Source organism: Coregonus lavaretus (assembly GCF_964263955.1).
Source record: "Coregonus lavaretus genome assembly, chromosome: 6".
Taxonomy (NCBI): Eukaryota; Metazoa; Chordata; class Actinopteri; order Salmoniformes; family Salmonidae; genus Coregonus; species Coregonus lavaretus.
Window position 1 is genome coordinate 55,457,052 of NC_139993.1, and position 14,172 is coordinate 55,471,223.

General features: G+C 42.2%; 2 protein-coding genes across 3 annotated transcripts in view; one reads left to right on the plus strand and one right to left on the minus strand.

The window, feature by feature from the left end:
- The window catches only part of LOC311131609 (G-protein-signaling modulator 2-like), a 34,074-nt gene extending 30,532 nt beyond the window's left edge, over window positions 1–3,542 (plus strand). For both annotated transcript variants that reach the window (XM_084164677.1, XM_084164678.1), the window contains exons 8-14: window positions 319–427; window positions 756–906; window positions 1,302–1,378; window positions 1,601–1,795; window positions 2,038–2,200; window positions 2,479–2,714; window positions 2,936–3,542. In XM_084164677.1, the coding sequence (XP_084020803.1) occupies window positions 319–427; window positions 756–906; window positions 1,302–1,378; window positions 1,601–1,795; window positions 2,038–2,200; window positions 2,479–2,714; window positions 2,936–3,106 (1,102 nt within the window). In that variant the 3' untranslated portion in view covers window positions 3,107–3,542. The remainder of the gene's footprint in view (window positions 1–318; window positions 428–755; window positions 907–1,301; window positions 1,379–1,600; window positions 1,796–2,037; window positions 2,201–2,478; window positions 2,715–2,935) is intronic.
- A 140-nt stretch (window positions 3,543–3,682) lies between these two features.
- mcoln3b (mucolipin TRP cation channel 3b) lies at window positions 3,683–13,453 on the minus strand. The gene is made up of 14 exons (XM_084162941.1): window positions 13,089–13,453; window positions 12,195–12,412; window positions 11,715–11,882; window positions 10,630–10,783; window positions 9,976–10,057; window positions 9,634–9,730; window positions 9,248–9,347; window positions 8,981–9,093; window positions 8,564–8,713; window positions 8,357–8,458; window positions 8,116–8,238; window positions 7,744–7,950; window positions 7,391–7,518; window positions 3,683–4,087 (listed from the first exon to the last, which is right to left on the minus strand). Exons 2-14 carry the CDS (start codon window positions 12,408–12,410, stop codon window positions 4,033–4,035), a joined length of 1,695 nt encoding a protein of 564 aa, XP_084019067.1. The 5' UTR covers window positions 12,411–12,412; window positions 13,089–13,453; the 3' UTR covers window positions 3,683–4,032.
- Between the last annotated feature and the right edge of the window lie 719 nt (window positions 13,454–14,172).

Genomic DNA, 14,172 nt, shown 5'->3' on the forward strand with positions numbered 1-14,172 from the left:
CAGCCCCCTCAGTTGCAACACTCACTACCGAGTTCCAAACTGCCTCTGGAAGCAACGTCAGCACAATAACTGTTCGTCGGGAGATTCATGAAATGGGTTTCCACGGCCGAGCAGCCGCACATAAGCCTAAGATCACCATGCCAAGCGTCGGCTGGAGTGATGTAAAGCTCGCCACATGTAGTGTACACACACACACACACACAGTTCATCATCTTTACCCTGGATGCACATGCATTGTTCAACATGCTCGAAGTGATCACAGTAGTGAAGTGTACTCTAAATTCATTGGGGATGTCCCTTCTCTCTGTGTTTGTGCAGGGTTGGGGAGGGCAGAGCGTGCTGGAGTTTAGGAAATGCCCACACAGCCTTGGGGAATCATCAGAAGGCCATTCACTTTGCTGAGAAGCATCTGGTGATATCCAAAGAGGTACTTGTTTACTGCTACTGGGCAACTTTGTACTCTTCCCGATCTAATGCATGTTATCAGTACCTGTCATCTAGTCACAGCGCCTTCTGCTGGACATCTGAGGAACTACACGGAAATAACCTGCTCATTATTATCCAATAAGTCACAACTCTGCGATATCCCTATGGATAAAATGAATGAGGCAATCTCTTCGGAACCGATAGGAGGGTCGATGACAACAACACCTCAACTCTCTATATGGGCACATTCTTTCCTTGCTGTGTTTGATTTGTGTTCTTCTTATGTAGCTAGTTCTCCCTTTTCACTTCTCATCCTGTATCTGGTCCAGACTGGAGACAAAAATGGTGAGGCAACAGCCAGGATGAATATGGCAGACCTGAAGTTAGTGCTGGGTCTGGGCCAGAACCCAAGCTCAAGCCTCAACACCAACAACAGCTCTGTTCTGACTGAGAACCACAGGAAGCAGGATACCTTACCAGGTAAGTCCCTACAGGCCTACCTACCTGTAACATTATTATTATAAACTATATTTATTGATTTTAGTTTAAATAAAAATGGTCCTGTGTGGCATAGTTGGTAGAGCATGGTGCTTCCAACGTCGATCATGGGTTTGATTCCTGCTGGGGCCACCCATAAGAAAATGTATGCACGCACTACTGTAAGTCGCTGTGGATAAAAGCGTCTGTTAAATGTCATGTATTATTATTATTATTATTATTATTATTATAAATAACCATTATTCCATTTGTACTCATTATTCTGAACCCTACACAAATCTGTAGTTCAGAGTCAGTCCAGGTGCAAGCCTGGCAAAGTGACACAAATGACTGTAGATCCATATTGGAGAAATACCCACTTCTGATGTTTGTTTTAGGTGTGAAGTCAGAAGGAAGGAGGAACAGTATGGCGAACTTGGAGCCTATAGGACTGAGCCCTGAGAAAACTGTAGAAGTGGGTACAAAAATATGTACAGTACACATGCATATTAACACTCACATAGGCTTAGGATCAGAAATGTCTCATCAGTCATGTTACAATTGTATTGATTTATTTAAATGTCGTTTTTATTGATTGGTTATATAGCAGCAGTGACGTCTCAACTGAACTGCCTAGACACCACTTATCACCCCCTGTCCTCTGTGTTGTTTCATCTACTGTCTGCCATTACCACAGAACTGGGACGAAGACGTATTCAGGCCTCCTGACCCTAAATCCAGCATGGCCAATGCCTCCTCCAAGCTGTTCTCCATCAACCGGTTCAGAAGGAAGAAACACAAACACAGCTCTCCTACCAGAGACGGGGTCCTACAGGACACCAGCAACAAGCCCACAGCCCGAGAGATGGACACACAGGAGTCAGGAGTCAAGGTAGCTTTAACCATAGTGATAGGCCTATACATAGTGTTTTAATCATAGAAATATAAATAATAGAATTTGCCTGGCTATTATTTTAAATTCTATTCCTATGGCTTCACTAAAGTAGGTCCATATTGTGGTAGATCCAGGCTGTTGTTACATGCTCATCTTAGTGATAGTCTTTCTCATGTTGGTCGTGACTGAGTCTTTTCTGGTTGTTTTAATGGGAGTTTTGTTGATATTTTCTCCTGTAGATTGGAGGTTCTGACACTCTGGGTGACGATGGCTTCTTCGACCTCCTCAGTCGTTTCCAGGGCAGCAGAATGGACGACCAAAGGTGCTCCTTATTGGATGGCGAGAGCCGTCTCTCCGATCCCTTCTCTCCCTGTACTACCCCGCCCGTAGCCATGAGGAAATGTGAGTTACCCCCGCCTCCCTCTGCATGCCACACCCACCAATGTTGCACTTGGTGACCTAAGCGTCATCCTTGCCTATCCCTTATTCTCTTGTCTGGGGGTAGGAGCTCATGTATTGGTTATTTTACTCCTTGTGTTGGTCATAATAAATAAAACAGGTTTGGGAAAAAGGTTGCTTTGGAGAAGTGGATTTCAGGCTAAACTGAAACTACTCCTTCCTTTCACTCTTTCTGTCATCACCCCTTCCTCACCTCCCTTTTCCTCTTCCACCTTTTCTAGCTACTTCCGCATGCGAGGCCAACCCGGAGCCTGGGCATTTCCTGGATCTGTGGGCCAGCTCCCAGGGCAGTCAGCTGGACGAGCAGAGAGCCAGCGTGGGCAGCAGCCTCCCCGGTCTACGTCTCAGCACCTCCGATCAGCCCATCAGCCCCCACACCATGCTCAGTCACCTGATGACCAGTTTTGACCAGCCTCAGGCTGACGACATCTTCTTTGACATGCTGGTCAAGTGCCAGGTAATCAACACATAGCCTATTTTAGTTGGCTCACTGACAAAATGACTTGACTATTATTCAGACAAGTCAGCCTATATTTGCTTACATACAGAATTAGCACCTATTGTAAAGATGATGAATTGTAACTCATGTACCAAATTTATTGAAAAAGACTAGCAGAAAGATTACTAATACTGTTGATTTAAGATCACAATCAGGTCTGTCCCAATGTGCTTGTGTAGGGTTCAAGACTGAACGACCAGCGGTGTGCAGAAATTCCCCCTCCCTCCACTAGAGGTCCTACTGTCCCAGACGAGGACTTCTTTAGCCTTATCCTGCGCTCCCAGGCTAACCGGCTGGACGAGCAGCGGGTCCCACCACCACCACTAAGCTCCGACCCTGACCAGCTTTAGTCTATTTCTACCTATCCTCAGTCCAGGCTTGAGCTCATCTCAGCCCAGAAACCAGCACATTGATGAATTCCTATACCAAAGCCCTAATTGAAAATGGATCTACCCCCCCACATTACTCGAGAATTCATGGGGTCCTAATGTACAGACATCTTATCCGGGCAGAGATTTTACATAATTGTATTGATATGTTGATTGGGCTCCTTTCAGCCATTCTCTGTGTGAATGACCCAGACGCAATTTACCCGATTTGTCATAGTTAAACTCGTTTTAATTGCATTTTTATTTTGTATCATATATAAGCTTATGTTGATAGAAGAGTTAAGAAATGGAGTAAAATAAATTGTACAGGTCAGCAATGTTTTATACTTCCGGTGTATGCCCACCTTGGGGAAATAAAGCCTCATTTTAACAGAAAATAAATTGCATTTCCTTGTCTTATCCGTGTCCACTCCAATTCAACCCTTGCTCGTGATTAGATGCCAACTGCCCTTTGGGAATCTAAAACTGATAACAGCTAAACTGTTGCAATCTACTGGGCTTGGGAAAAATAATTTTTGGGAATAGCAACTTTTTTTTGTGCCATTCATTTTATTAATGTTGCCATGTCTTTGAACAATTCACTTTTTTATATTTACAGTACATTCAAATAATCATCATTCATCAGTGCATATCATTATGTGGTCATCAACTTTAGTACATTTTAACAGGCATCTTACACAGTGACAATTCATAACAGGTCTAACCTCGTCCCCAGGCTCAATTGCTACTGCATAGAGTTAGCTGGTGGATAAGATTAAAACAGGTCTAGAAGTACAGGACAATAACGTTTTGCAGGGCTAACCCGTACAGTAAAGTGCTGGTCATGGTTATGTACAAGGTAAGGTTTCTTCCTAATCTCTAACCTCAGGAGACTGATAAAAGGTCCACTATGGCTCAGAGTCTATTGATTCAGAGCTCAGCCTTTCTCGTGAGTCCTTGCATCTGGGGGGAAAACAAAACAATTGACAGGTTAGTTGAAAGTTACATTGGTTAATCTTTGGACTGAAAGAATGTGTCACTTCACATAACCTGTGTTCAAGCATTGGTTCCTTTAAGGGTGGGGTCAATTATATTTCAAGTCAAGTAAACTGATTTGGAAATTCAGTTTACTTCTTGAATTGAAACGGAATTGACCCCAACCCTAGTTCTGCTGTGGTCCAGAGTTCAAGACTCAGAACATAACATTTTACAGGTAACCTCTGACAGCCTGTTACCAACCCTTAGTAAACTTTTGAAAAAAATATGTGTTTGACCAGATATAATGCTATTTTACAGTAAACAAATTGACAACAGACTTTTAGCACACTTATAGGGAAGGACATTCAACAAGCACAGCACTTACACAAATGACTGATGATTGGCTGAGAGAAATTGATGATAAAGAGATTGTGGGGGCTGTTTTGTTAGCTTTCAGTGTGGCTTTTCACATTATCGATCATTGTCTGCTGCTGGAAAAACCTCTTATGGTTTTACACCCCCTGCTATATTGTGGATAAGACTTACCTGTCTAACAGAACACAGAGGGTGTTCTTTAATGGAAGCCTCTCCAACATAATCCAGGTAGAATCAGGGCAGCTGTCTAGGCCCCTTACTTTTTTTCAATCTTTACTAATGACATGCCACTGGCTTTGAGTAAAGCCAGTGTGTATGTATGCGGATGACTCAACACTATACACGTCAGCTACTACAGCGACTGAAATGACTGCAACACTTAGTTTCAAAATGGGTGGCAAGGAATAAGTTAGTCCTAAATATTTAAAAAACTAAAAGCATTGTATTTGGGACAAATCATTCACTAAACCTCAACTAAATCTTGTAATGAATAATGTCGAAATTTGAGGTGACTAAACTGCTTGGAGTAATCCTGGATTGTAAACTGTCATGGTCAAAACATATTGATACAACAGTAGCTAAGGTCTGTCCATAATAAAGTGCTATTCTGCCTTAACAACACTATCAACAAAAGGCAGGTCCTACAGGCCCTAGTTTTGTTGCACTAGGACTACTGTTCAGTCGTGTGGTTAGGTGCCACAAAATTCAATTGGCTCAGAACAGGGCAGCACGGCTGGCCCTTAAAAGTACACAGGGAGCTAACAATGATATATATGCATGTCAATCTCATGGCTCAAAGCGGAAGAGAGATTGACTTCATCACTACTTGTTTTTGTAAGAAGTGTTGACAAGCTGAATGCACCGAGCTGTCTGTTTAAACTACTAGCACACAGCTCGGACACCCATGCATACCCCACAAGACATGCCAACATACAGTGAGGGAAAAAAGTATTTGATCCCCTGCTGATTTTGTACGTTTGCCCACTGACAAAGACATGATCAGTCTATAATTTTAATGGTAGGTTTATTTGAACAGTGAGAGACAGAATAACAACAACAAAAATCCAGAAAAACGCATGTCAAAAATGTTATAAATTGATTTGCTTTTTAATGAGGGAAATAAGTATTTGACCCCTCTGCAAAACATGACTTAGTACTTGGTGGCAAAACCCTTGTTGGCAATCACAGAGGTCAGACGTTTCTTGTAGTTGGCCACCAGGTTTGCACACATCTCAGGAGGGATTTTGTCCCACTCCTCTTTGCAGATCTTCTCCAAGTCATTAAGGTTTCGAGGCTGACGTTTGGCAACTCGAACCTTCAGCTCCTTCCACAGATTTTCTATGGGATTAAGGTCTGGAGACTGGCTAGGCCACTCCAGGACCTTAATGTGCTTCTTCTTGAGCCACTCCTTTGTTGCCTTGGCCGTGTGTTTTGGGTCATTGTCATGCCGGAATACCCATCCACGACCCATATTCAATGCCCTGGCTGAGGGAAGGAGGTTCTCACCCAAGATTTGACGGTACATGGCCCCGTCCATCATCCCTTTGATGCGGTGAAGTTGTCTTGTCCCCTTAGCAGAAAAACACCCCCAAAGCATACTGTTTCCACCTCCGTGTTTGACGGTGGGGATGGTGTTCTTGGGGTCATAGGCAGCATTCCTCCTCCTCCAAACACGGTGAGTTAAGTTGATGCCAAAGAGCTCCATTTTGGTCTCATCTGACCACAACACTTTCACCCAGTTCTCCTCTGAATCATTCAGATGTTCATTGTCAAACTTCAGACGGGCCTGTATATGTGCTTTCTTGAGCAGGGGGACCTTGCGTGCGCTGCAGGATTTCAGTCCTTCACGGCGTATTGTGTTACCAATTGTTTTCTTGGTGACTATGGTCCCAGCTGCCATGAGATCATTGACAAGATCCTCCCGTGTAGTTCTGGGCTGATTCCTCACTGTTCTCATGATCATTGCAACTCCACGAGGTGAGATCTTGCATGGAGCCCCAGGCAGAGGGAGATTGACAGTTATTTTGTATTTCTTCCATTTGAGAAATAATCGCACCAACTGTTGTCACCTTCTCACCAAGCTGCTTGGCGATGGTCTTGTAGCCCATTCCAGCCTTGGCCATGGTGGAGAGTTTGGAATCTGATTGATTGATTGCTTCTGTGGACAGGTGTCTTTTATACAGGTAACAAACTGAGATTAGGAGCACTCCCTTTAAGAGTGTGCTCCTAATCTCAGCTCATTACCTGTATAAAAAGACACCTGGGAGCCAGAAATCTTTCTGATTGAGAGGGGGTCAAATACTTATTTCCCTCATTAAAATGCAAATCAATTTATAACATTTTTGACATGCGTATTTCTGGATTTTTTTGTTGTTATTCTGTCTCTCACTGTTCAAATAAACCTACCATTAAAATTATAGACTGATCATTTCTTTGTCAGTGGGCAAACGTACAAAATCAGCAGGGGATCAAATACTTTTTTCCCTCACTGTAGGTCTCTTCACAATCCCCAAGTCCAGAACAGACTATGGGAGGCACACAGTACTACATAGAGCCATGACTACATGGAACTCTATTTCACATCAGGTAACTGATGCAAGCAGTAGATTAAAAATATATTAGATACAAATATACCTTATGGAACAGAGGGGACTGTGAAGAGACACACAAAGGAACAGACACATGCATGCAAGCGCTAGCACACGCACGCTACACTCAAGTACATTGTAATATTGTTGTATGGTGGTATTATACATTTTGTATTGTAGATATGTAGTGGTATAATCATTTTATATGATGTAGTGTTTTAACTTTTGTTTTATATGTAAAACACATGTTTTATGTGTTTGAAACCCAGGAAGAATGGGGATCCCTAATAAATGCAAACACAAATGTCACTCGGTTTGTCCTCACCTGGGGAAGCAGCAGGTGAAGGAGCCAGACTCCCCCTCTACCCGGTAGCGTCCTGAGGTGGGCAGATCTTTACACTCCGACATGAAACAATGCAGCTCTGACACTGGGCTCCCCTCCTGCTGCTGTTGCTGCAACACAAACAATAGGAGGATCATTCTGGTGAGGAAATGTTTTTACTAGGAATAGTATTGTAACAAAAAGCAAGTGAAATGTTATAATAACAGAAGTGCATAGTCGACCATCAGAGCTAAATATTAGGCATGGAAATGTGTTGCGCTAAGGGTATAGCAAATCACCATCCGGAACTATTCAATATCTGCCGGCTGTATACACTGCCTATAATGAATCTTAACCTTTATGGTGTCATAGGTATCAGTGATAAGGGTGATGAAGAGGCTGAGGATCATGTAGATGAAGAGCGAGACGAAGGTGTAGAGGTAGACTCTGCTGAACAGCCACACCAGGTAACTCTTCTGCTTCATGTACTTGAAGGTGGGATACATGTCATCTCCGTTTATCAGCGAGAACAGGCACTCTGATACTGTGTTCAGGGTCCGGAACTAACACAGCAAAACAGACAAGGTTATGGTAAAAATGTAATTAAAAAATCCAGTTAAAGCCTCCTTTTACTGTTAAAAAACCCTGGCACCTGTGTGGTTGAGTGATAACACTCCCAACAGAAAGCACTTGAAGGTTGTGGGTTCAACCCTCGTTTGATCTCCTACCTTCTCGTGGTAGGGCCCGAGCACGATCCAGCCACAGAAACAGTACCCCAGGTAGATGATTCCGGCACAACCAATGAACCGGACCACGTTTGGGAACGCTGCTCTCAGGGTCAGGATGAGAATCTAGGAATACCCAATCACAATCCACAGTTCAATGGAATTCATCCAGTATTCCACTTTAAAAAAATAGATAATATGTGTTGTGTGAAGCATCGTGTTGAATTCAACATGAGTGTCCTACATTGTACTTCTTGAAGTAGCCCATGTAGCGTATGACTCCGATCCAAACAAGCATTGTGCCCGTCCCAAGAAAGATGCTGCAGACATCATAACTGGTGAGAATCTAAGGGAAAAGCACACGGCTGAACTAAAACGAAGTCACCACAAATTAGACAAATATTATTTGTGTAACGTGTGAAGGCTAATGCGGATAAAATGTCACACACACCTTTGTCTGGATTTCTATTTTCAGAATGGAGCCGATGATGGTGAGTGTATCACTGGCAATGATGAGGATATACCAGCCGTTCAAAAACTCCAGCCTATCGGACCATGGAACCTCCTTCCCGTGACGGACTAGGCAGAAGTCTGTGTACTCCTGGGAAAATTAGACGGATACAGCCATAACACACAAAAACCACTCACCATTCACTGTTGACAATACTGCCCTGCAAAAGTGCAGTGCCTACGTAATTAGACAGCAATTTCTGGTACTTCATGACATATTCTGATCGACTGGCTTGTTCTTGTGTCAGGAAACTAAATACCACAATCAGATAGTATACCTGGCCATTACATCAGATGAAAGGTTAACAAATTCGTAGTTACTGCACTTTGCCTTTGTAGGGCAGAATAGTAGACTTACAAACTGTAGCCGTATCCCGTTGAGCACAGAGCGTGTGCAGAGGGCCAGAGAGGTGATACACGTTCCAATGATGAGACAGTCAAACAGCAGTGGGTAATAGATGTTCTTGGGAGCTGAGGAGAGAAAACTAAACTAGAACAACACTGCCACTCTTTGGTTGAAAACAATTACAGCAGAACTTTGATCTATAAAACACACCCTTTTAAATACAGGTAGCGCTAGAGTAAAATGAAAGAGGAAGGGCTAATGATTATACACTGAACATACAGGCCCCGGTTACTTTCCAGTCTCTACATTCATTTATATCAACGTCATTGTCCAGGTCGACCTTTATTCTGCCACTGTGGGCTTGGTTGTTGAAGGTGATCTGTTAACCAGAGAAAGAGACATGGTTTTTAAATACGGAAGGAAAGGGTATGGAGAGTTTATGTTTAACTGGCCAAGCCCTAGCTAACATTCCAGTCACACCTAATACTTTTCTCAAGTTTCAAACAATGAACTATCAACTTTGAAGATACAGTGGAACTCTAAAGGATAAAAATGGGAAGAAACTTCTAAATACACAGAGAACATACTGTCATACTGGAAATATGTCTATAATCTGCCTAGCCAATAGGTGAGGTAGATAAACAGCCTAGAGTCAGATGACATACCGTGACATCAAAGTCATAGCAGTTTGGCAGCTCTCTGTTTCTGACTGTCTGTAAATTTATGGCCTTCAGAGTGAACTTGATCTTCACATTCAACAATCTGCAAGTCACAAAGACAAATACAGTATCTTATCACTGACAAGTACAACAACCTACATTTAGGACAAAAAATGTGAGGGATCCAGTTATGAATATTATGTAATGTGTTTGTTTAAAGAGCTATCACCCCACACTCATGTACTATAAGCAAAATGACCTGTTTTTGTTAAAAGGATACAGTGGATAAAGTTATATTACTTATGAATATGCAGGAAAAATTATAAGTTTAAAATCACAGCCTGATACCTTTTGAAATGCACAATGAAATTCAACAGATCATCCTCTGTTGTGCTTCCCATGGGGAACACAGGAACAATCTCAAGGCATTCTGTTGTGGGGGAAATAACCACAAAGTGACTTTTAAAAACATTTCTGCAATTAATAAAAAAATCTGATTGCTTATCAAAACCTCCTCAGTCCAAATCATAACCTTCTGTTCAGACCTTTCTGATAAAGTGATTAAAGCATATCGAACCTGTTAGACTTGCCTGGCTACCCAAATTCCTTGCTCTGGCCAAACGCTACACCCACAGACGTTAGTTTCTTCTCCGTATTGAGTCTGGATCGGAATACCTCCCTGACGATTTCTAGAATGGAAATCCATTCTAGACCGTCTTATTTGTCCCAGAACACACGTGGGTAAAGAGGCGTTTTGAAAATGCGTCATTGGCTTTGATACTCTGATTGGTTAGAGATGATCCAATTGCTGATTACTTTGTTTTGTACAACACTCCTCATTTCGATGTCACCACAAACGACTTCAATAATGGCAGTTCAAGACTGAAGTATGTAGCGAACGATAGAGCAGCGGAAGAATTCAGTGAGTCGTCAGGCAACTCTTACACACCACTGAAAGCTAAACTGTAAATTACATATAGTATACAGTATCCATTAGCCTACCAGTTTCAATCTGTGCGTCTATATCAAAGGTCTCATTGGCTGGTGAGATGCTTCCATTCCTGTAGAACTCCTGGCACAGAGACAGAGGGGAATAGGTATCCCCGTTCTTCTCATAGGCATGGTTACCAACTGTGATATTTCGCAGACGGGAATACTACAATTAGGACATAAAAGAACGACAACTGTAACATAAAAAGTAAGCAATCACATACTGTATGTACTCAAATTATGTTTGATTGACAAGGGATGCCATGAATACTGCACAATTTATACACTTGCCCCCAATCCCCCCTTCCCTGATACATGTGTAAATATTGGACTATAAATTGTGCCTTCCTGTATTATACTGATGCTAAAATGATTATTCTATTCTACTGAGACATTTACTTTATGTTTGTTTTCTTAGCTTTTATTATTGTTGTTGCATTGTCGAAAAGGAACCTGCAAGTAAGCATTTCGTTGGTTGGTGTATACCATGTGTATCCTGTACATACGACTAATACAACTTTAAATGTTGGTGAACTATCAAGCTGTGACAGAACAGAAGTTGGAGGCTAAACAAATCACAATAAACAGACGTTGGGTAGGTATTTCAGTGGAATCATGCTCCGTAAAACACTACCTTTACACAGCAAAAATCCATCCAAAATGAAAGGAGCTAGGTACTGTACAAAGTCCTCTAAGAGGACAGAACTATACAAGCTACTTTACCTATAAAACTCATTTAATGATTGACAGTAATGTGACAAAACAAAGGAGTAAACTATTGTGCTGCTTAACAATCACATGCCATTATGTCACTGTCAACTGTTCCTGAGGATGCAAAATATTGTTTACTAGGTGGTGGGACTAGGGAGAATACTCCTGGTAAACAGTATTTTGAGTTCTCGGGACACAGACAGTGTCACAGGATAAAGGGAATGGTCAGAACTTGCCTGGAATTCAGGTTACCATCTCACAGGTTTTACCTACTGTCCTCAATTAGAAACCAAAAGCAATACAGAGGAGATATCCCTGTATATAATTCATTTCCAATCACAGTTTATGTTCGACAGAACGTGATAGCAGCTGTTGACTGTCCTTACCTTATCGACTATGTAAGAAATGTGTTCATACACCTCATCCTGCCTGTACACAGCATAAGAGTCCCCACGGCCATCCACGTAATCTTTGAGGAAGAGATGCTTGAACGTCATGAGGTTCTCCTCTTTGAAGGTTACCACCATCTGATTGCTCAGTCCAAAAGACACCAACTGTGAAGAGAAAAGTTATTAATTACATACATAGGATGCAATCCAACATACTGTCATATATATAGTGGCTTCCATCACTATGTATGAGAAAGTTGGTGATCACTGTCTCAATGAGAATTGGGATATGGGATACGTCTGGTATAGTTGGGATGGTTTAAAACCATGACGCTGCTTATTCGCGTGATCAGGAAATGGCTGTGTGTCTCTCTTTCTTTCTATATTGGGTATTTTTAGTCTGGATATGGAATAGCTCAGAACTAAACAACTAAAAAGTATCCTGTCTCTGTTGACTGTTCCCTCATTGGTCAGTACCTGGATGGTAATGATGGCGATCTTGATGATCTGGAGCATCAGTTTCCATGGTTTCCGTCCGCGGGCTTTGTATTTCTCACAGGGGTTCATGAAGAAGTACTTGATCTTCCTCCTGAGGTTGTCCGCTGTCTCCAGGTCCTGATGCTGCTGGTCGTCTGCCCAGGCAGCATGCCCATTCGGCTCATACACAGAGCTGTACGAACCTGAGTGCTCCATCTCTAAAGGAAATAGAAACAATGTATGTGTTTAACCATATATAATCTATTGCCGTTCTAGTGATTCTATATGTTTTGTAGGCTATTCACAAACCCTTTCCAAACATGCTGTGGGATAAGAACCTGCTGGTGGTTACTTTACCTTGATAAATAGCCTAACTTAAATGCTGTGCAGTGTGTCTATTCCTCATTCTTGGTGACACTGACACCTATTATTGTGTTGGACTAGCTTACACACACAGGTGAGCAAATTGCAAGATAGGCATTTCACGAATATAATAGGCATTCAGTTTGTTCAACACGGTATGTGCGTTGCCTTTACTGGTAGCCTATCGTCATGACATTGTTTCTCTCTCTCTGTACATTCGTTCTGCGTTTGTCATTAATCATTCATTCGGAAAGGAAGTAAGCGGAAGAGAACGAGAGAATGGGTCAGGTGCGCTCGCCTTCTTACCTGAGCTTTGACCCGAGCAGTGCTGAATAACAAACCGCATCTCACATTCTGAAACATGATCACGTTCCACCATTGCGCTCAACAACACAAACACAGCACACTAAGCATGCAGCATAGTGGGGGACAAGCTAAAAAGTATACTACCCAACGTGCCCACCTGGACCCGTCCCGAGCACACTTGACTGGGATCAATAATTTGTGAAATGGTCCTGATAGGCTACTTACCATCTACTTTTGGGTGCTGGCTAATTGGCTGTTATTGATGTCAGTTGATGAATGATCAGTCACCTTTGCGATCCAAAATGTATCCATAAATGAGAGTCCCTAGTCCACTTGAGATGGGATACAGTAGTAACCACTATTTCCGATGATTAGACAGTTTATTTCGTCAGACGATTTTCTCAACATGATCCAATTTGAATTGTATATTCAAGGTTTGCTGTAGCCTGGATAAATATGATTCATCTTTTCCATGTGAAGAATAATATCCTGAGCTGTCCCGTCCTGCTAATAATAGTCCATAAAAAATCATAATGAGTCAAGTCCCAATTGTCATTATAATCATGAGTCCCAGAATAAAAAGCGCGAGTGAGCAACAGGTGACTTTTGCTGGTAGTGTGGTAAAATGGGCGTGGCCAAGTGGGAGGCTTCCTTTCACGTGGCCGCGACTGGCTGTTCAACCTGTCCATCAGCTAATTTGCTCAAGTAACTACTAGCGACCAAGCTGATGCCGGAAACTTGTTGTTGGAGCCGAACAGCGAAAGTTGGGGATTTATTTTGGTTGCTTAGAATGAGGGAAACCCGAAATTAATTAACGGTAAACAAAAGGGAGGCCTTTGTGGATATTGGAACATGTATATTAACATCTAACTAGCTACATAGCTATCAAGATTAACAGCAACATTTAGCAGTCAGACGAATACAGGGCTGGCTATCTCGAATAACGTTATAGCTAATGTTAGCTAGCTAGAATTAGCTGTAGCTAACGTTAGCTAGCTAGCCAACCAGAGAGCCAACCAGCTAGCTAATGCCACCAACTCGTTTACACACTTTGTAATTCTTATCCTATCCATCAATGTTTTTATATTAACCCAGTTTAGTTTCGCCATGTGTCACCAGTGTCTCTAGAAATAGAAGAGTAGCGAGTATTTGCCACAGGATGTCGCCACAGCACATGTTTTGTTTTGGCTAGCCGGCTCTGTAAACTGGGCTGAAAATCACAGTGAGGACATGTGAACAAGCCTCACTCCATTTCCATAGATGTTTTTACATTTTTTAGATTAGACACATCTAATTTATAGACAAAAGA

Excerpts from the sequence above, each read along its gene's own strand:
- mcoln3b (XM_084162941.1), bottom strand. The coding sequence starts at position 12,410 with ATGGAGCACTCAGGTTCGTACAGCTCTGTGTATGAGCCGAATGGGCAT. Across the intron at positions 9,348-9,633 it reads GCTATGACTTTGATGTCACG|ATCACCTTCAACAACCAAGC; the intron begins GTATGTCATCTG and ends TCTGGTTAACAG. Across the intron at positions 7,519-7,743 it reads ATACCTATGACACCATAAAG|CAACAGCAGCAGGAGGGGAG; the intron begins GTTAAGATTCAT and ends TTTGTGTTGCAG.